This window comes from Camelus ferus, chromosome 32 (assembly GCF_009834535.1).
Source record: "Camelus ferus isolate YT-003-E chromosome 32, BCGSAC_Cfer_1.0, whole genome shotgun sequence".
Classification (NCBI taxonomy): Eukaryota; Metazoa; Chordata; class Mammalia; order Artiodactyla; family Camelidae; genus Camelus; species Camelus ferus.
The window spans coordinates 14650380-14671713 of NC_045727.1; the positions used below are offsets into that span (position 1 = coordinate 14650380).

General features: G+C 40.5%; 2 protein-coding genes across 13 annotated transcripts in view; one reads left to right on the plus strand and one right to left on the minus strand.

Annotated features, from left to right (window-relative positions):
- Positions 1-251: 251 nt before the first annotated feature.
- Positions 252-14750, minus strand: HSCB (HscB mitochondrial iron-sulfur cluster cochaperone). 6 transcript variants are annotated; one of them, XM_006192256.3, is made up of 6 exons: positions 14452-14749; positions 13199-13295; positions 12769-12858; positions 12027-12171; positions 10508-10555; positions 252-394 (listed from the first exon to the last, which is right to left on the minus strand). In XM_006192256.3, exons 1-6 carry the CDS (start codon positions 14685-14687, stop codon positions 303-305), a joined length of 708 nt encoding a protein of 235 aa, XP_006192318.1. In that variant the 5' UTR covers positions 14688-14749; the 3' UTR covers positions 252-302. The 6 variants fall into 6 exon arrangements, with proteins under 6 accessions (XP_006192318.1, XP_032327901.1, XP_032327902.1 ...); XM_032472010.1 differs by having other exon boundaries at positions 12764-12858; positions 14363-14488; XM_032472011.1 differs by lacking the exon at positions 14452-14749 and adding an exon at positions 13864-13894.
- Positions 14751-14886: 136 nt separating this feature from the next.
- Positions 14887-21334, plus strand: part of CHEK2 (checkpoint kinase 2) — a 37291-nt gene continuing 30843 nt past the window's right edge. For 3 of the 7 annotated variants that reach the window (XM_032472005.1, XM_032472006.1, XM_032472004.1), the window contains exons 1-2: positions 14926-15001; positions 16001-16163. Coding sequence is in view for 4 of the 7 variants with exons in the window: in XM_006192257.3 (XP_006192319.1) it covers positions 17155-17503 (349 nt within the window). In the remaining 3 variants the exon portion in view is untranslated. The other 4 variants (XM_006192257.3, XM_032472001.1, XM_032472003.1 and 1 more) reach the window with 4 other exon arrangements.

Genomic DNA, 21334 nt, shown 5'->3' on the forward strand with positions numbered 1-21334 from the left:
CATGGAGAACTGACCACTCAAACTCTGGCTGGGCTGTGCTTCCACTGACATGACAGGCTTTGCTGTCACTAATGCTTGAGCTGCAGGTTTAATCAAGATGATAAAAGCGGTTGAAGCCCATTTAGTTTCAATGAGCAGAGGCTGGAAAAGAAATATATAAGAACTTTATTTTTGTTTGACTGAAACATTATGCTGTACACCAGGAACTGATGTGACACTGTAGACTGACCACATGTCAACAAAAAACAGAATGAAAAGAGAAAAAAAAAACTTTATTTTTAAAACTTTGAGATTAGCAACCATTAGAGGGGAATCTTCTTTAACTTAATCTTTTCTTCAACGTTTGAAAAGTATCTCATCTTTGTTAAAAGTTCCTTGGCTTTTTCAAAATCATCTGAAATAAAGAAAGACATTAATGTGAGGCTTTGTTTCCAGCAAGAATAAAGTCACTCTATTAACCTAGGCAGCTGGTTCAAAGCTGAGACCTGGGCTCTGGAGGGCTGACCAATTACGCAGTAAATCTGAGAGAGAGGGAAAGAGAGAGAGAGAGAGAGAGAACACGTGGATTGTTCATGGGACAAAGGAATTAACCAAAAGGTAGCAAAAGCATGCCTGTTCACGGGATTCAGACTTTAAATGAGAAGCTGGTTCTCTTCAGGACAGTCCCCAATAAATGGGCTGTGTTTTAAGAGTTTTCCTCTATCATATGTGGTGGTCTAGCCCTGATGAGGCGGAAGCACTGGGCGCTTCCTCTGTGGCAGGTACTGAGGTACAGAGCTGCTCTCCGGAGGCTCATGGTTTCTGGGAAAGATGCCCTTAGACCACCGGTTCTTGACGGGATGATTTTTTTGCCTACAGGGATGTTTGGCAATGTCTGGGGACATTTTGGGTTGTCACACTGGGGAGGTGGCAATGACATCTAGTGGGCAGAGGCCAGAGGTGCTGCTAAACAGCCCCCCATGACAAAGAACTATCCGGCTCAAAATGTTGGTAGTGCCAAGGTTGAGGAACCCTGACTTGGAGCTATGCAAAATGAAATAATAAACCACCACATTTATATATGGTTGAAACTACAAGAAAGGTAAGAGAATGATTAACAAAAAATTCAATTGCAAAGGGCCTACCAGGGGCTTGGAAGGCAGTTGTCATGTTCTATTTCTTTATTTTAATTGATTGATTTTTTTTTGTATTTAAAAATTTTCTTTTAATTATGATAAAACACTTGACATGAAATTTACCATTGTAACCAGTTTTAAGTGTAGAGCTCAGTGGCACTAAGTGCATTCACAAAACTGAATCTCTACCTATGAAACAGTAACTTACTATTTCCACCTCTGTTCAGTCCCTGACAACCACCATTCAACTTTCTATCTCTAAGAGTTTGGCTGCTCTAGGGACCTCATGTGAGTGGAATCATACAGTATTTATTTCTTTGTGACTTATTTATTTCACTTAGCATAATATCTTCAAGGTTCATGCATGTTGTAGCAGGCATCAGAAGTTCCTTCCTTTTTAAAGGCTGAATAATATTCCACTATATGTATGTACCACATCTTGTTTATCCATTCATCGGCTGATAGACAGGTTGCTTCCATCTGTTTGCTATTATGAAAAATTCTGTGGATATTGGTGGTGACAAAAATTTTCTCCTTGCCCAAACTCTAGCCAGGCTCCTCTGAGCCGCCTTCTTGACTAGCCCTCAACTTTTGGCCTAGAAAGACCTGAACAGACACTAACATAGTTTCTTACAGCTCAAAGGCCGCATCCCTCCGATGACCCCAGCCTCACTTTAAAATGCCTGCCTGAGAAAACAGGGCTGCCAGAAGAATTTATCATTCATTACAACTCACACCTGAATGTGGGGTCCCTGTCTCCCACAGTCTGCGGGAGGGGAGGAACCTAACCCCGAGAAGTGACAGTTAGCAAACCCAGATGGTTTCACAGGCCCAACTCCTGCTTCCTGCTTTTTTGTAATTTCTCATGTCCTTGACTCTGCTGAGCCCATGTGTCCCCCTCCTTACTCCCTCATTCTCCCTTTAAAATGGCAGTTTGCACATCGAAGCTGAGTTCAGTTCATGCTGGGCTATTTCCCTATTGCAATAGTTATTGCTGATTTGAACCTGTCCTTAGCACTTTGAATGATGTCTGGCTTTGCTTATCTTGGATAGTTACCCGGTGCTGTGACTGCGATTGGAAACACCATTAGAGACGTGAGGATTGGACCTTTTGGTGTGCAGAGACTTTGGCCTCTTCTCCAGTCGACCTGCTTGTTTGGGTATCTAGGGTGAGTGAGTCTGACTCCGGATCCAGTTCTCCAGACACAACTCCGCTGAAGCACAGTGAAGACAGATTTGGATTCTTACGATTTTGAGCATCTTCTCTGAAGGGTAAGGTCCCAGGCTTCTTTTGAAAGGAAGAAACTCCGTGGGCTGGGATTCTTCCTGGCTCCCAAGCTGGACATTTTCTTTTTCCTGGATCCTCGTGAGGCCTCTTTGTTCTATCCGACCCTGGTCTTCCCATGGGAACTTGTTGGTCCACTGAAACTCCCTGCTTTTGTTTTTTGTTTATTTTTATTTTTTATTGAAGTATAGTTGATTTACAATGTGTTAATTTCTGGTGTACAGCAAAGTCATTCAGTTATACATACATATATGTGTGTATATATATATATATCCTTTTTCATATTCTTTTCCATTACAAGTTATTACAAGATACTGAATATAGTGGTATTGAATACAGTTCCCTGTGCTATACAGTAGGACCTTGCTGTTTATCTATTTTATAATATAATTGTTAGTACCTGCTGATCCCAAACTCCTAATTTATCCCTCTCCTCTACTTTCCCTTTGGTAACCATAAGTTTGTGAAACCCCCCTTTTTGAACTCCTGCTGACTGCGTATCACTATGGTGCTCTGTCAGCTTCTTTTCTTGGTCCTGTGATTTTATGGGCAGACCTTGTTTCATTGTGCTTCACAGATACTGCGTGTGTTACAAATGCAAGGTCTGTGGCAACCCTGTGTCGAGCTGGTCTATCTGTGACATTTTTCTGATAGCATTTGCTAACTTCATGTCTTTGTGTCACATTTTGGTAATTCTTCCAATATTTCAAACCTTTTCATTATCATTGTGCTTGTGAAGGTGATCTGTGATCAGTCATTTTTGATGTTGCTATTGCAAAAGGATTACAACTCCCTGAAGGCTCGGATGATGGTTAGCATTTTTCAGCAATAAAGTATTTTTTAATTAATTGGTTTTATTAGATATAACGCTATTGTACACTTAACAGACTACAGTAAAATGTAAACATAACTGTGCATGAAAACCAAAAAATTTGTGTGACTTGCTTTACTGCAGTATCCACTTTATTGTGGTGGTCTGGAATCAAACTTGTAACATCTCCAAGATCATCCTGTACTTAGGAAAATTTGGAACTTCTCTGGCTTCTTCAGGTAACTTAAGATTCCCCACACTGGGTCATGTAAGATCCCTCCACTCCTCCTTCTTTCTCTTCCCACCTTCCATCTTCCCTTCAGTTCCTTTGCATACTATGCCAGGCCCCACTTCAAGCCCCTACCTCCTCAGCCCCTCTGTCTGCCCTACCAGGCCTTTCCCTTCCCACTCCTGCCCCTCAGCTCCCTACAGGCACTGGAACTTTGGGCCCCCTGTCCCCACCAGGAGCTCGCAAGGGACTCAGATACCTCCAAAAGCAACTATCTGAAGCTGAAAAGGAAAAAAAGAAAAGCCAATTGGAAAGACATTTAGTCCACAGTCTCCATTCGATTAATATATCAGGGCAAAAAAACAAAATAAAACCCAAACTTCCCAAAATCCCTAAGTGTCTTCTGCACAACTAGTGGTAGAATGCTTTAGTCCTCACATTGAGGAAACAACCTTTAAAACTTGCTCCATCTGTCAGAAACACAACTTGGATAAATATATGATATACAGCAAAAATGTGAACTCTCATTTAGAGAATTGAATATCCTTTTATTTTTTAAAAACTTTTTTTTCTCTTTTTTTGGGGGGGTAATTAAGTTCATTTATTTATTTATTTTAATGGGGGTACTGGGGATTGAACCCAGGACCTCATGCATGCCCTGAGCTATACCCTCCCCCTTAAATTTCCTTTTAAATTTCCCAATTTTATTGAGACATAATTGATATAACATTGTTAGTTTTAGTTGTATAACATGATGGTTTGATATATGGACTTATTGCAAAATGATTACTACAATAAGTTTAATTAACATCCATCACCTCATATGAAGTGAGTTTTACATTATTATATTTATGCCTGACTTATGGTTAAAATTTTTAAATGAAAACTGCAAGATCTCTATTTGCATCTATTTATAATACATACATAAACTTATATTTCCCTACCTTTGGATGGTATTACCAAATTAATTTATAAAATCCCTTAAAGGAGTTGTATCCTAATTTGCTTAGAGAAAAATAAATGCTTTTATTAAATTAAATCTTCCTAAAACTTCCAGAAATATTGGAACCAACTCAAATGTTTTTCTACTTCAATCTGGGTAAATCTTTGGTAAATAAGACTAGTTCGATGTTCTTGGTTTAATAAGATGGGTATGTCTTCAGAGTTGTTAACTTTAAATACAATGCAAGCATATCGTTTTATTCTACTTGCGCTTACTAGTCAAATAAGCTAATATTTACTAGATGTTTAAGATAGTAAAAAGAATACATTTGATATTACTCAGATTAAGTCATTCTGATGAACTTTATTTCAACAATAATTGTGTCTTATATATTGTTTAAAAATCATTTCCAAGATCTTTTTTGGCTAATCCTAAATTAAGTAATAGTCATTAAATATCTAAATTCTAAATAAGATAAAACATTCAGTATTAAGCATAAATTTATATACTTTTGGCTTCTTATTTTTATATGGTACAGAGAGGCCAAAGATATTTGGGTCTCTTGCTGAACACGTTTGTCTTGCCATGTAAAAATACTGTATTATAAAAGGCATATGCCTCTAGAGATTATGAAGTGGTATATTCATAAAATGTGTTCATCTGCTACAGAATACTGGTATCTGATAGACAGCTCACAATTTCTACTTCCTAGTTTTTGCTGTAAAATAAAGGTTATTAATGGTTATAATTTATAATTGATACATGAAAATAAAACTACCAGAAACAGTAACAGTGAAGAAAAACAACATTGTACACAAACTATGGGAGAAAAGTAGGATTTTTTTTTTGGATAAAAAGTACGTAAGGAATGTAAATGTGTTTTTGTTAAGATTAAGAAGGAGAGTAATTTTGTCCTGAAGGAGAATGTGAAAGAGGGAAAGAATAAGACAAAACCTGAATGGATGCAGAATGCTGTAGAGGGTTTGTGGAAAAAGAATTTTATGTTGTGAGGTCAAGGCTGGCTAAGATTAAGAGGATTTATATATAAGGTGCTTTTTTATTTTTTAAATGAACTTTAATATCAATAGTGTACTGATACAAAACCAGAGTTTGGTTCTCTCTCTGTTAAAATGACAGTTTCTTGGATTATTGGTCTGCTGTTAATAAAAAGTTGTAAAAGGTTTTTCTTTACCTTTTGCCTAGGAAACTCATATTCTGTGTCTTATCAAAATAATTTCCTGTGCTTCTTGTTGTCTTTATCATGTCCTCAATTATGGAAGAGAACCGAGTCTTCTCACTGTTAAAAGAGCTAAGGTTTTTGGGTTTTTTTCCATGTTACCTCATATTTGCCTTTGAAATCTTTTATTATCACTTTGGTTATACAGATAACTAATTATTGTTCCACAGTGACCTATGATCCTATTTAATTAAATATTCAAACCTTTTAACATTTTTGACAACTTCCTCAGATCACATTCTAAATAAGGTCTTCTTGACCTTGAACTGACTTTGAAGTTTCTGAGAGGGCCCCTGGAAAACCTCAAAGGATCTGTTCTCTTGCCTTGTAAAAAGAGATCTTAAACTAAGTGGGTTTTTGTGATGTAGTAAATTACAATGGAAGCACTGTCAAAGAAAAGATAGTTAACTTTCCCTAGCTTATTTTTACATGGGTAAAATGTTATTATTTCAGAAATTGTATAAAGTTCTTAAAATTTGTTAATGCCTTCACTATCCATGATACATTGTGGTAAGATGTTATCAGCCCAGTTATTATTTTTGAATGTTATATGTCACAGAAACAACCAGATTTCCTTTTCAATTGTGCTATTTTTATAATGACATCTCATCAGATCTTTAACTATGGCCATTTTAAGTTTTTTGCTATCCACAGATGGTTGCCATCTTATTCTGGTGCTTTCCTAAAAGCCCTTGCAACCAGCTGTAGGCCACAGTATGTGTGTTCAACAAAATGGTACCATGCCAGTTGCTCTGGGGAACAGGCTTCTGATGGCATTGGTTAAATAACCGAGATCAGGCCAGTGGACCAAGTGAGGATTTCTGAGACACTAATACAAAAGCCCATGGGTTTATAAAACTGTTAACCCAAGATCAAGCAGAACAAAACTAATTACATAGGATTGAGTAAACTGACAAAGGTTGATGGTAACTTTTTACAAATATTTTTTGTTCGAAATATTTCTGGCTCTTAAATGTTCTATTTTCCGGATGTAAGGAAACCCCCTTCTCTTTTCCCTCAAGCTATCTATGACTCATTAACAATCTAAAAGTGACATACTTTTGTAAACAAGATTAAAACATTTATGTTTTTCTCCCTGCCTGATCCCTCAAAAAATTGAAAACTATTATTGAGTATTCTTATTTTCAGGGCAATATAGTCATTTGTGTAGGTTCAGTAAGAACCTGTCCACTTTGTAATAGGACATACTTAAAAATAAGGCTTTGACGGGAATGTCGTATTTGAAAATGATGTAGAAAGTCATCAATTTTAAGGATTTAAGGTTGTGTTGACAGACAATGCTTTCAAAGCCCTGTTGCAAAAATTGGTCTGTTCTCTGATTTACAAGGTTCCCAGCTTTACAGGTGAGTAAGGTCACTTCCTGGCAGGCCCAGGAATCTTACGATATTTTGGGGACTTGGAGAGGAATTCACCTGAATCTATGGGTACTGTAGGTGAAGAAGTCTGATGGAGAATTCTTGGCTTGACTTTCCAGCACTGAAAGGCTTTTAAGGTCTGATCTGAGATTACTTATACAGGCATACTCAGAGATATTGTGGGTTGGGTTCCAGACCACTGCAGTAAAGCGAATATTGAAATAAAGAGAGTCTCATGAATTTTTTGGTTTCCCAGTGCATATAAAAGAGATGTTAACACTATACTGTAGTCTATTAAGTGCACAATAGCATTACGTCTAAAAAAACAATGTACATGCCTTAATTTAAAAATATTTTATTGCAAAAAAAATGCTAACCATCAGCTGACAACACAGGATTGCCACAAAACTTCAACGTGTAAAACAACGCAGTATTTGCAAAGTGCAATCGAACTAGTGATGCCTGTAAAAAGTTCCATTAAGAAAGCTTAAAAAGGCCTTTATGGTTGATCACCATTCTTGCTACACTTAAGTAAATAATCAGGCCAAATTTAATGAAACTAAAATTATTTTGGAAACAGGAACAATCTTACTTTATCTTTGGTTGAAAGGGGGTGGTGTTGACTATGGAGAGAAATTTTATGTTCCAGTGGAAAAGTATAACACAGCCTTGTGGATTATCAGAGTCCACTTCTCTTCACTGTCTTTGTGGTTTTATTATCTACCTGTAAACTGAACTGGATCCCGCCAATCTTACACATTTTGTCAGTTCTTGCCGAATCCTCAGTTCTAGTTTCCTTCAATATCATGCTAGTTTTCCAAACTGATGTTTCCAATTTCCCTCCCTCCTGACCTGGTGTCGCCAAGACTAGAACCTGGCTGCCCAGATGCTTGCTGGGACTCAGGCTGTCTCATAGCTCCTTTCCTCCAGGATCTGGAAAAGGCCTGCAGGCGGAAGCTGGATAACTTGATAGAAACTTCAGAGAACTCGTCACCACAACAAATCACAGGTGGGTAACCTTTGTGCTTGGAGTTGCTGGCACAAAGGGCGCTCAGAAAGCCCACTACAACACCCTCTTCTGTGCTGTGCTCTGGGAGAAATAACCATGACTGCGATGCTGATGTCTCTGCCATCGCCACATTCGGACTGCCACCCAGGAAGTGCATCAGACTGCCCCTGCTCTCCTCATGCCACCACTTAAAGATGCTTAAGAGTCCAGTGTCTTCTCCAGTGGTTGCCCTCTAGACTCGGAGACTGGGCTTATAGTCTGTTTCAACCATTAATCCTTGGTTTTCTTTTTGTTTCCATAGAGATGCTACTCATTAAATGTGTGACTGCTCACGTCATCCAGCAAATATCCTCTACTACCAGGTCTCAACGGCTGGCTCAGCTAGTCCTTCATAAACAAAAGACAATAGAGTGAGAAACGGGCTTCTGTTGTTCTGTCTCTTTCTGGCTGTTTGTTCCAGTCGACACCTGAAGATAGGGCCCCTGTCTCCTAGGCTCTGTGGGAGGGTGGGGGCCTAACTTCCATAAGTGCCAATTAGCAAACACAGATGAATTTCACAGGACCAACTCTGCTTCTGGCTTTTAAAAAAATTTTCACTTCCTTGACTGTACTGAGCCCCCACGTGCCTCCATCCCTACTCCCTCTTTCTCTGTTTAAAATGCCCAGTTACTTCTGTACAAATTGAAACCGAGTTCAGTTCACGCTGGACTCTTCTCCCTACTGCAATAGTTATTACTGATTCAAATCTGTCCTTACCAATGCTGACTAGTATCTGGCTTTGTTTATCTTTGACAGTGCATCTCTCTGAGCTCCTGCTATCAGTTCTTCAGGGGTACACCCAGAAGTGGAATTGCTGGATTGTACAGTAGTTCTATTTATAATTTTTTGAGGAAATGCCATACTGTTTTCCATAGTGGGTGCTCTGTTTTACATTCCCACCCATAGTGCACAAGGCTTCCAACTTCTCCACATCCATGCCAACATTTCTTATTTTCTGTTTTTGTTTTTTTTTAAATTCTTATAGCACCCATCTTAATAGGCGTGAGGTCGTATTTCACTGTGGTTTTGATTTTCATTTCCCTAATGATTAGTGATGTTGAGCATCTTTTTTCTCTTTCTTTAAGATGGGTGGGAGGGATATGGATATTTGTTCTGCTATTATTCCTTTTTTTTTAACCACTTTGATCAGAACTTTATTCAAACTTAGCTGTCTAAATGTTATTATTCTTTCAGTCATATATGTGTATTATTTGTTAAGAAATTAATATTTTGTAATTAAAAAATAAAAGTCTACAAAGATCTAACAGGAACTGGGGGTGGTCTCCGGTGGAACACAATCTGACCATCTTAGACAGTAGATTGGGGACATGGATTTCAGGCGGATTGTTGGGCTAGGTTCCTGTCTTTCCTGCTAGATTTATATTCCTTCTCATCTTTTTAGGGACCACCTCCCCACCCCCACCTTCTACCTGCTTCTCAGAATAGACTCCCATAGTCCCTGCAAAGTAGGCAGCACGCTTTGTAAGCGCATCTCCTCAGCCCTCACTGATAGGGCTGGAGTGGACATCTGACTCAAGCTGGGGCAATCAAATTCCCTATTCAAGGGATCTAGATTGGGTCTAGGAGACTCCGGACAGCTGGTAAAAGGTCTTGTTCTTATAAAGCAGTAGACCAAGAAGGACTAAGGAGTCAGCTAGGGGTGGGGCCATTTTGGAGCACTGTACACTAACAAGGAAGTAGCTGGAACCGGTGTACAGAGGGGAGAGAAGTATGGAGGGAACTGCCAGGGGCACTAAGTATTTAACCACAGTTTCAGTTCCAGACTGCTATCTGGTTCCCAGGTCCTGTTCTAGAAAAGCTCTTATCACACTATACCGTACTCAGCTTAGGGACTTTGCTCTTGGAGTTTCCTTATAATAACCTCTTTTATCTGGGCTAATATGAGTTGCTCTCTCCTCCCTGCAATCAAAGGATCCCTAAGTTAAGAGCTTTTATTCTCTTATTTAAGGGGTGGCACAAGTCAGGGATGGAGAAAAGGCTGTTCTTGCTTAAAAATAGCTAGAAACAGATCTAGCCTCTTGAATCTGAGAGCCAGGAGCAGTGGAGACAAGGATGCACACCCCATATTTGCAGTTTGGGCACAGTTCGGTCATGGGCTTCTCCTCCTGGGTTTTACAGAAGAGTGCTGACTGCATAGTCTTGCCTGTGTTGGCTTCAGCCTATATCCCTCACCTTATCTTCCCCTACTTGGCAAAGGGGGATGGGAGCACTCTCTCTTATATAATTCTCAATGGGCATATCTCTGGTTTTGGCAGACAGCTTGTTTCTTTAGCAAGACTATGAATCCTTAAAGGCAGAAATGTTGACTCCTCTCTGTTTTACAGCTCACCATGTACCTGCCATTGGATGAGTGTATAATAGCTACTTATTGAATGGATGGCTCTACTTCAGTGCTTACAATTTCTTTCCATATTTAAGAAAGTCAAGAAATGAAGAAAATACCTCCTTCAAAAGCTCTGCTCACACTGTCAGTCAATTCTTTCTGTTTAGCTGAAAAAGAAAACCATTATCTTAATTTTCCTATTTAAATAGACTTCTACTATGAAGACAACCCTCTGTCATCTTGCTGTGAACACAATGCAACAGGGAGCCTGGATTCAAGGGAAGGCTTCTTACCCTGTCTCTACACGTTCCATGATGGCAGCTCCTGATAAGTGCAGCTCAGGCTGACCTTGGTTACACTGTTTTTCTACCCAAGAAAGGGTATCACTAAAAAATCATTTAAAAAAAAAGAAAGAAAGAAAGAAAGAAAAGGACAAGGAAATGCTTTGTTTTTTCTTTCTTTCTTTTTTTTTTTGTTTTTGTTTTTTTGGGGATGGGGGAGGTAATTAGGTTTACTTATTCACTTATTTTTTTAATGGAGGTATTGGGGATTGAACTCAGGACCTTGTACATGCTAAGCACACACTCTATCACTGAGCTATACCCTCCCCACCCCAGAAATGCTTTGATTATCTCCACCAAGCAGTCCGAGTCTTCCAGATTTCAGCCTAACAAGCTGGGCTTGCCTATCAGCAGGGCACTATAGCATTTCAGGCAACCACTGGTGAATTACATAGCCTCTCAGGAAACTGAAATATTTAGATCACATTGTACCTTAAGAGAGAAGGTGCCAGATGAAGTAAAGGGGCAGCCAACTCATATTTTTATTGTTTCCTCATTAGGAAATGAGAAATTTTATGGTAAGTGTATTTTCCAGATGTAAACAGTATCAATCATTTATACGGTACCCACTTTCAATGCACTTTCAGATACATTACATCCGCACAGTCGGCACTGACAGGTATTGGGAGAATGTTACCATGGTCACATGGTTGGTGAGTGCAGGGACTAGGAACAGGCCCCAAGTCACCTGACTCCTAGTCTAGTACTTCTCAGGTAGCAATGTGGTGTCAACAAAAGCACACTGGACTAGGGGTCTGGTCTCTGCCAATCTGCCCCACATTTTGGACTTGCTAGCTCCCACAATCACATGATCCATTCCTTAAAATAAATCCACCCGCACACACATGGTATTGATTCTGTTTCTCTGGGAAACTCTGATACACTATGGAATAAAGTAGAAAGTAAAGCAATATGAAATCATAAGACCAGGGTTTTAATGTTTGCTCTGCTGTATCTGTTGTGTGACCTTGGGCACTTCCATGAACTTCTGAGGCCAATTTTTCTTGTCAAAGATAATAATATTACCCAAATGATGTCATGGGTGGGAAGGAACACTGCAGTCTGCAAAATACTATCACATTCTTGGTTTAAGTCGGCCTTCCTGAGAGGGATTTTGCAAGTCTAACCTCTAGACAAAACTGGTTTCAGTTTAATCAGAAAAAACGAACAAACAAACAAAAACCTTCCCTGAATCATTATGAAGGCCAATATGTACACTTTCTATTCATTTTTCACTTAACCTGTACTCGTACTCAAAATAGCAATAAAATGCATTTGGTGGTGTTTTATCTTTTACCTCTGACAATAGATTCAATCTCTTTCATGGCAGTTTCACTTTGAGCTTCTGCAAGTTTTTCATTGATTTCCATTATTTCCATGAGAAATTGACTGTCCATTTCATAATCTGTCCCTTCGGGAATCTCTACTCCACGGAGCTTTAGCTATTGGAGCATGAACAGGGAAAATAAGTTTAATTCAAGAAACTATGGCCGGAGTCATAAATCCTACTCACTGTAAATCCCCACTCACTCTTCAGAAAAGAATACTACTCATAGGGAAAGCCTGAACTGTCCCAGTAATGAAAGTGTGAGGGTAGGGTGCTGGAAAGTTGGACTGAGACAGGAGTAATGGGATGGGATTACTCTCTGCTACCTGGAACTAGGTATCCCCAGGGGAGTCATTCTTCCACTTGAGAGGTTGAACTAGATATCTGAAAAGATTCTATTAAATTCTAAGGTGCTCACTTCACCCCCAGTGAAAAGCAAAACATAACAAAAATTACTCTTCCCTAAAAGTCAGCACCATCCAATCCTTGAAATTTATAGAAAATGGAAAAAAAAAAAGCAATTGGACAAGTAAGATTTATAGAGACACCCAGAGAAAATTATACTCATATAGTATCTTTGAGGTTAATTATCGTTGGGTCCCCAGACTGGCTAAGGTCTCAAGCACTCTTCTGTTGAATATAGGGGAGCAGATGTCTCACTGAGCAATGGTACCATACAGTCATGCATAGAAGGGTAGGAAAATCACCTTACAAGGTATAGTCCCCTGCTCAGGGGGGCCAGAAGGGTCTTATAGGCATCATTCACCAGGGTTGAATGCTTCTCTGAGAAGTCCTTTTCAGTCTGTTAGTGGAGATGAAGATAGTCATATTACCATCCAAATCAGCCACCTTACTGTCTCACAAACTGTTTCATGAAATATTGATGGGCAGGCACCTAAGGAAGTGGTCAAAGTAGAACTGGTATGGGATAAACTGTTTTCATTTTCTGATGACGGGTTCTAATTCTGCTGGGAAGTCAAGTAAAAGCTCTGAGTGCAGGACAGATCCAGGACAGGCTGGCTGGGGACTGATGGCCCAAGGGTGAAGCTGGTGGTCAGCTCTGTCACATGACCACAAGGCCACCGCCACCCACCCAATGTGCACAAGTGTTTGGGTATGATTAGGGGTGGCCAATAGGTTACCTGAGACTTCTGGCTGAAGAAATCTGGGTGGACAAGACGCTGCAGTTGCTGGTACCTATGCTGGAGCTTCGCAGTGTCAACTCTGAACGAGCGGTTGCTGGAAAGAAATTGGGAAATGAAATTCATGCATCAGTGGAGTTTTCATGAGGGATGACACAATAAACATGTAGACAGAGCTATTTCAAAAAGTAGTAGGCACTGCAAGGGAAAACCGAATAGGATCAGAGAGTGGTAGATGTGGTGGACAGAGATGACCTCTGAGCTGAGACCTGCATGATGATAAGGAGTAACTGAAGATCAGATCAAAGAGTCATTCAGGCACAAGGAACATGTAAAGGCCCTGAAGTGGGAACAAGATTGACATGCTTCAATAACTTAAAGGGTAGTGTTACCACAGTTCATCCTAAGTGCTCAGTGACTGGTGGGGCATGATCCCAGACTCAAGGGGAAGGGGCATTCTAGAATCCCACCCTATTTTTCTAAGGCCCAGATTCCTTCATCTCTGTCTCCCATTTTACTTTAATCCAATCCCTTTCGCTTTCTATTCCCAGAGCCTGCCTTGTTTCATTAGTTCCACCTAAACTTCACCACCTCCCCAAGCTCTTCAACTTCGGAGGTAAACAGGAAAAACTCTGATTTCTCAGACTTTCTCCTTCCATTCTCACCTTTCCCTTAGACTCTGCCCACAGTGTTGAGATTTTTCCGTGCTTTTATTCCCTTAGTTTGGATAACACCTCAGTACTACTTTCTTAAAAGTCTCAACCCAACTTTAAACATTCTGACTCTTTCCTCAAGTCTCCGTCCTCCAATGCCGGGCAAGTACCGTTCCCTGAGACCCCATCCCTCAACTTCGCCTTCTCTCAGGTCTCAAGTCTCCCTCCATTGTAGCCTCCAAACCTCAGTTTCCCCTAAGTACACTCTCCGTCCCTCCAGTACTCTCTAGGGTAATCCCGGCTCCCTCGGCTCCCAGGCCAGTCAGCAGCAATAGTCTGGTCGGCTACTCTCTCTCTCTGCCCTACAGGTGACCAAAGGGAGGCAGGCCCTACTCCAGTCTCTGTCCCTCAAGGCGTCGTCATCGCTCAGGCCCGCCCCTCAGGGTCCTTTCTCTCTGGACACATCCCACCCACCATTCTCCCAGGCCCTGTTCTCTAGGGCTCCGCCCACCTAAAGTAACTGGTCCCGCCTTCTCCTCAAGCCGGACAGGCCCTCCCTTCTCGCACGCCCAGGCGCGTTTCCGAAACCGCCTCCCGTACCAGTCCATGAGGCTGAAGTAGTCTTGAGTGGGGTCAGGTGGTTGCAGCGCGCGGCACTGAGGGCAGAAGAACCGGTCCCCCCGCAAGGGGCCCTCTAGGCCGCCGCAGTTCCAGCACCGGAGGGAGTTGCTTCCTGCCAGCGAGGCAGCATTGCAGTTTAGCGGTCTCCTCCGGAGGACCCCTGTGGGCCACAACCCCGACACCCTCAGCAAGGTCCCGGTCCTTCGGCCCCACATCTGGCCGGCGGCCTGCCTCCCCGTGGCCACCTCAGAAAGTGGCCGACTAGCCTAGTGCTGCTGATTGGCCGGAAAGCCGAGGGGGCGGGATTACCCAGGGGAAACCTGGATCCTGAGTTCCGCTTTACATTTTAAACTACAACTCCCGGAAAGCATTGAGGCCATGTGGAGGGCCACATCCGCTGTTTCTCATTGGTCCTATGGAGGCAGAGGGGTGTTGTGATTGGCTGAGGGTGGAGTTTGTATCTGCGCGTTTAGCGCCACTCCGCTGGCTGCGGCTGCTTTGGGTGTGCGGTTCTAGGTGGGCTCACGCGGTGAGTCATAGTGGGGAACTTCTCGTGGGCGTTTGGGGGTTCGAACCCTGCCCTCAGGGTCTTATTGCGAGCTGAATTTCCTGAGCTTCCGCTTTGTCCTGTGTTTGAGCTTGGGAAGGGGGGAGAGGAATGTGTGGGCGACTCTTCCTTTTTAGATAGACTTCGAGGTGAAGTTCACTTCCCTTGTTACTTACAAGCTGAAACTGGCCCAGCCGTATGGGATGAGAGATAACAAAGTTGTGCTCTTGAAAATCAGAGCGAAGTTGCTTTGTAAAGAGTTTTATAAGTGTTAGTAATTATTTCCACACTTAGGTTCAATCTGGAAAATACCTATTGGGAACCCATTCTTAGCCTCTAGGCGCTGCAGGAACTGGAAACACAGACTAGTGTAGGAGGATGCCTGTGAGTGACCGTAAGGAAGTGTGGGGATAGGGTGGCGAGAAGAGGGTGGGAGGACACCATTCTTCCTTGGGACTCAGTTTCTCTGAAAAAAAAATGTGTTGCGGTTGTGAAAGCCTTTTCCGGCTTTCAGATACTTTGGGCCTGGAACTCCCAATTATCAAGCATTACTGGGGTGTGGAGAGTAGCGTTGATGCCTCATGTAATTCTCAGATCTTTCTCCTTTTTGGGGGGTTTAGGGAGGTTGTGATCTACCTAAAGATCGTGCAAAGAGTTGACTTATATATCTTTTTTTAAAAAATTCATTTTTCATTTTTTGTTGTTCTTTGTTTTGGGGGAGGTAATTAGGTATATTTACTTATTTTGATGGAGGTAATGGGGATTGAACTCAGACCTCGTGCATGCTAGGTACAACTCTACCACTCAGCTCTACCCTCCCCCTCGACTAAAACATCTGACTCAACTTCAGACCTGTTTACTTCTAACCTGTCCAATATACTTTTTCCTCGTGGCGGAGGCCAACGGGGTCCTGGCCTGGTGGACCCTTATTTATCATGAACCATGATGGCGGCTGTCTCTTGATGCACTGTCTTTTGCCAGTTTTCAGGGCAGAGAAGTCTTGCTCCAAAAGCTGCAGGAGGACACAGCGTGGCTGAGGTGGTAGAGCAGCAGGTCCTGCTCTGGCAGCACCTCCCTGGTGTGCTTTAAGGAAAACGCATCAGGACCTTTACATCTGGAAAGCTGTGTAAATGCAATAATCAGTGTAAGTCGTGTTTACTGTATTCTCCTTGAAGGATAGCCTGAGTGGGAATCTGAGGAGAATGCACCTTTATTTATTTATTTTTTAAAACTCAGATTAAGGATTTAAAGTTAGGGATTGAAAATTTGACTTTACTGTAGGTTCTGTTGTCAGAGTTGAACTGTCCATCAAATTCTAAAGCAAGGGTGAGAACCTCTGTTATGGTCTTCTGTGTCTTTAAGAATTGTTTCTTCAGGCTTCTGTTGGGCTGGGAGGCCTTTTAGGATGCTGAAAAGACCAACCCCATTGTTAATTAGCATCACAAAGCGCTAGGTGGAGTGGTTTAGAGCAGGTTTTGTGTTTTGCCTTATTAAGTGGCCTGGCTCTTAGTTTTGGAGTCAAGGAATCTAGAATGAACCACAGGACTTGGCTCCTCCAGGAGCTTGCTAGAGGGAGAAGGGGCATCAGTGACATTTTATGTAAGTAACCACCCTGGGGTGGTGCAGCGAATTTCTGTAGAGCTTTGCCCATTGTCTACCCCAAGCCACCTGACCCTTCCCCTTCTTTCCTTTCCAAAAATATATATGAAGTTTAGTAAATATAGTGTTGATTGTATTAATGAATACATTACTAATTTAAAACTTTCCATTTTTCATTTAAAACATTAGATGAATGTAAGCTGTTATGAGTCTCTCCTCCTCCTCAATTCAGTTTCATTGCTTTTTACTTATTTACAGTCTTCAAATAAATTTTTTTGTTTCTTTCCACTGTGGTTTGTGGCTGTCAGGCAGAAAACTTCGGGTGAAAATTATCTGATGAAAAGCTCAGTCCAGCAGAATTATAGTTAGTATGTCTAGACTTAGAGTTTTAATTTTTGCAGAGCATGATTGCCCTGGATGGATATATACATATATATATATTTTGGCTAAGGTAATATGTCCATCCTTCATTCTTGACCTTTAGTCTTGTTCCTTGAAACTCACCTTATTGTTGGACACTTATCTTTGAGGTCGTGATGTCTCGGGAGACAGATGTGGAGTGTCAGCAGTCCCATGGCAGTGCCTCCCCGCAGTCCCATGCCAGCGGTACCTGCTCTCAGTCCCAAGGCAGCTTCTCGCAGTCCCATGGTCCCTCCTCACAGACACACGGCTCCTCTTCACAGTCTCAGGGCATGTCCAGCTCCTCCACCAGCACAGTGCCCACGTCCAGCCAGTCTTCTCACTCCAGCTCGGGCACGCTCAGCTCCTTAGACACAGTGTCCACTCAGGAACTGTGTTCTATTCCCGAGGACCAAGAACCTGAGGAGCCTGTCCCTGCTCCCTGGGCTCGATTATGGGCCCTTCAGGATGGATTCTCTAATCTTGGTAAGACCCTTTGTTACACTGTAATATTTTGTTTAGAAAAACACTTATAGAAAGTTGTTGCAACAGGTAGCTCAAGACAATCCTGAAATGATCCTGGAGTTTGAAAGTGATGAAAGATGAAACCAAGGAAGCAGTAGTGCTTTGGGTAGTGCTCTGGCTCTTCCTTGCTGTGGATCCTTTTCTTTTTTTCTAATTGAAGTATAGTTAGTTTACAATGTTATGTCAATTTCTGGTGTCAGCGTAATAGTTCAGTCATACATATGCATACATATATTCATTTTCATGTTCTTTTTCATTATAGGTTACTATAAGATATTGAATATAGTTTCCTGTGCTGTACACATTTATTCTTTCAACAGATACTAACTGAGCATTTGCAGTGTGTTGTCCATATGAAGAGAGTTGTGGACCTGTTCCCTAGAAAAATGCTAATTCATGCAATCATGCAATCTTGAAAACATCTGTCATCTATTCACAGAAACTTCACCACTTAACCTCTGCTGTGCTGCAGCAGCTTCGGAACATCAGTGTTTCAGTGTCAGAATGGAGAAGGCTATTTGTTGACTCCCTGTTACTTGTTTTTATCTCAAAATAGCCAACCTCGCAGTTTAAATATATCCATTCCCTCTGACACCTGGTTGCAACAGTAAGGCTTTCGCTATCTGTGTGTTTTAAGTAGCATTTTCCCTCCCTGTCAGATTAAAATGACCTCTCCATTTAAAAGAAAAATTGAACTTGACGTTAAAGTATAGAAAATAATAATATAAAGAAATGAATGACTAATGTGCCATTTTGTGCCTTGTCACTCACCCTTCCCTTTTATGTCATGTCCAACTTTGATGACTTGAAAAAATAGTAAAAACTGGAGGAAAAATGTAGCAACATCCATATGTACAACTTTAAATCTAGAAGTAAACATTTGAAGCTATTTCTTACTCATTTAAGCCATATTTTAAAGATAGGCTTAGGGTTTATGTATGGGGAGTGGGACACAAATGGTGAGTTAGGGTGAAGTGGATGTATCACCTTTAAAAGTAAAATTACATGTATAAGGAGCTTGATAGGGTGACCAGCATAAAGTAGTTGCTCAACAAAAAGGAGCTATTTTATTGTTATTATGTGTCATGATTCACAACAAGTTTTCTTCTAATTATTTTACAGTTTTAGTTCTTATACTGACCCATTTTAAGTTGATTTTTGCATGTGGTATGAAATTTTGTCCAAATTCATCCTTTGGTGTGTGAATGTCCAGTTGTCCAACCACTATTTCTTGAGGAAACTATTCTTACTCCCTTGAATGGTCTTAGCACCCTTGTAAAAGATTATTTGACCATAAATGTGAGGGTTTAATTCTGGACTTTCAATTCAATTCTATTGATCTATGTGTTTATCCTTGGTCCAGTACCATAAAATCTCGATTACTGTAGCTTTGTAGTAAGTTTTGAAATCCAGAGAATGAGTCTTGATTTGTTCTTCTTTTTCAAGATTGTTCTGACTATTATGTTTCTTTAGATTTCCATATGTATTTTAGGATAAGTTTGTCACTTCCTTGGATTTTGATAGAAATTACACATTAAATCTATAGATCAATTTGGGTAACATTGCTATCTTAACTATGTTAAGTCTTTGACTCTGTGAACATGGGATATCTTTCATATTTAGATCTTTAATTTCTTTCAATGATGTTTTGTAGTTTTCAGTGTACAACTCTTACACTTTAAAAAATTCATTCCTAAGTATTTTTTAAATGTTTACTTTTCATTGTGGTAGAAAACATATATATATAACAAAATTTTGTCATTTTAGCCATTAAGTGTACAGTTCAGGGCATTAAGTACATTCACAATGTTGTGCAACCATCACCGTTATCTATTTCCAAAATGTTTTCCTCTGGTAAATTTTTTTTCCCCACCTCAGCTTTATTGAGATATAACTGACATATATAATATTGTGTAAATTTAAGGTATACAATATGTTGATTTGATACACTTACATGTTGCAGAATGATTACTAATATAGCCTTAGATCACATCACATAATTACCATTTCCTTTCCGGAAATTTATGCTCTTAGCAAAGATTATTTGACCATAAATGTGAGGGTTTAATTCTGGACTTTCATTTCTGTTCCATTGATCTGTGTGTCTGTCTCTATGCCAGTACCACAAAATCTTGCTTACTGTAGCTTTGTAGTAAGTTTTGAAATCTTGAGTATATAATACAGTGTTATTAGCTATAATCACCAGACCTCCAGAACTTACTCATCTTGTAGCTGGAACTTTGTACCCTTGGACTGACCTCTCCCCTTTCCCCTGCTTCCCAGCCCCTGGCAACAACCACTTTACTCCGTTTCTATGAGTTCTGCTTTTTCAGATTCCACATACAAGTGAGATCACACATGATTTGCCCTTTTTCTGTCTGGCTTATTCACTTAGCATAATTCCCTCAAGGTTCATCTGTGTTGTTGCAAATGGCAGGATTTCCTTTTTCTCATGGCTGAATAATACTCCATTGTATATATACTAATCTTGCTTGACTTACGATGGAGTTGCATTCCAATAAGCCCATGGTAAGTTGAAAAAGCACTTAATACACTTAATACAGCATAGCTTATAAGCCTTACTACCTTAAATATGCTCAGAACACTTAACGTTAGCCTACAGTTTGGCAAAATCATCTAATACAAAGCCTAGTTTATAATAAAGTGTTGAATGTTTCATGTAATTTATTGAATACCACACAGAGAGTGCAACACAGAATGTTTGTATGGGTTCGGAATGGTTGTTAGTGTTCTGGTTGTTCACCCTTGTGATTGCGTGGCTGGCTGGGAGCTGTGTCTTGCTGCCACAGCCCAGCATCATGAGAGAGTACTGGACTGCATCTCACTTGCCCGGGAGAAGATAAAAATTCAAAATTTGCAGTATGGTTTCTACTGAATAAATACAGGTTTTGTGCCACCTTAAAATCGGAAAATTATAGGTGGAATCACTGCGTCTTTATGCCACATCTTCTTTATCCATTCATCCATTGATGGACACTTGGGTTGTTTCCACATCTTAGCTATTGTGCCTTAATGAACATGGGAGTGCAGATACCTCTTTGAGGTCCTGTTTTCATTTCCCTTGGACATATACTCAGAGGTGGGATTGCTGGATCACATGGCAGTTCTATTTTTAACTTCCTGAGGAGCCTCCATGCTGTCTTCCATAGTGGCTGCAACAAACATTCTCACAAACAGTGCACAAAGGTGGTTCCCTTTTCTCTACATCCTTCCCAACATTTATAATCCCTTGTCTTTTTGATGATAACCATTATAACAGGTGTGAGGTGATGTCTTACGGTGGTTTTGATTTGCATTTCCCTGATAATTAGTGATGTTGAACACCTTTTCAAGTAGCTGTTGGCTGTTTGTACATCTTGGAAAAATGTCTCTTCAGTTCCTCTGACCATTATAATTGGATTGTTTGTTTTTCTGCTACTGAATTGTATGGGTTCTCTGCATATTTTGGATATCAATCACTTACCAGATATATGATTTGCAAATATTTTCTCCCAATCTGTAGATTGTCTTTTCATTTTGTTTGCTGTTTCTTTTGCTGTGCAGAAGCTTTTTAGTTTGATTTGGTCCTTATTATGAATTTTTGCTTTTGTTGCTTGTACTTTTGGTGTCATATCCAAAAAATTGTTACCAAGACCAATGTCAAAAAACTTTTTCCTTGTTTTCTTTTAGTTTTTTGGTTTCACTTCTGTTTAAGTCTTTAATCTATTTCATGTTAATTTTTGTGAGTGATATAAAATAGGGGTCCAGTTTCATTCTTCTGCATGTGGTTAT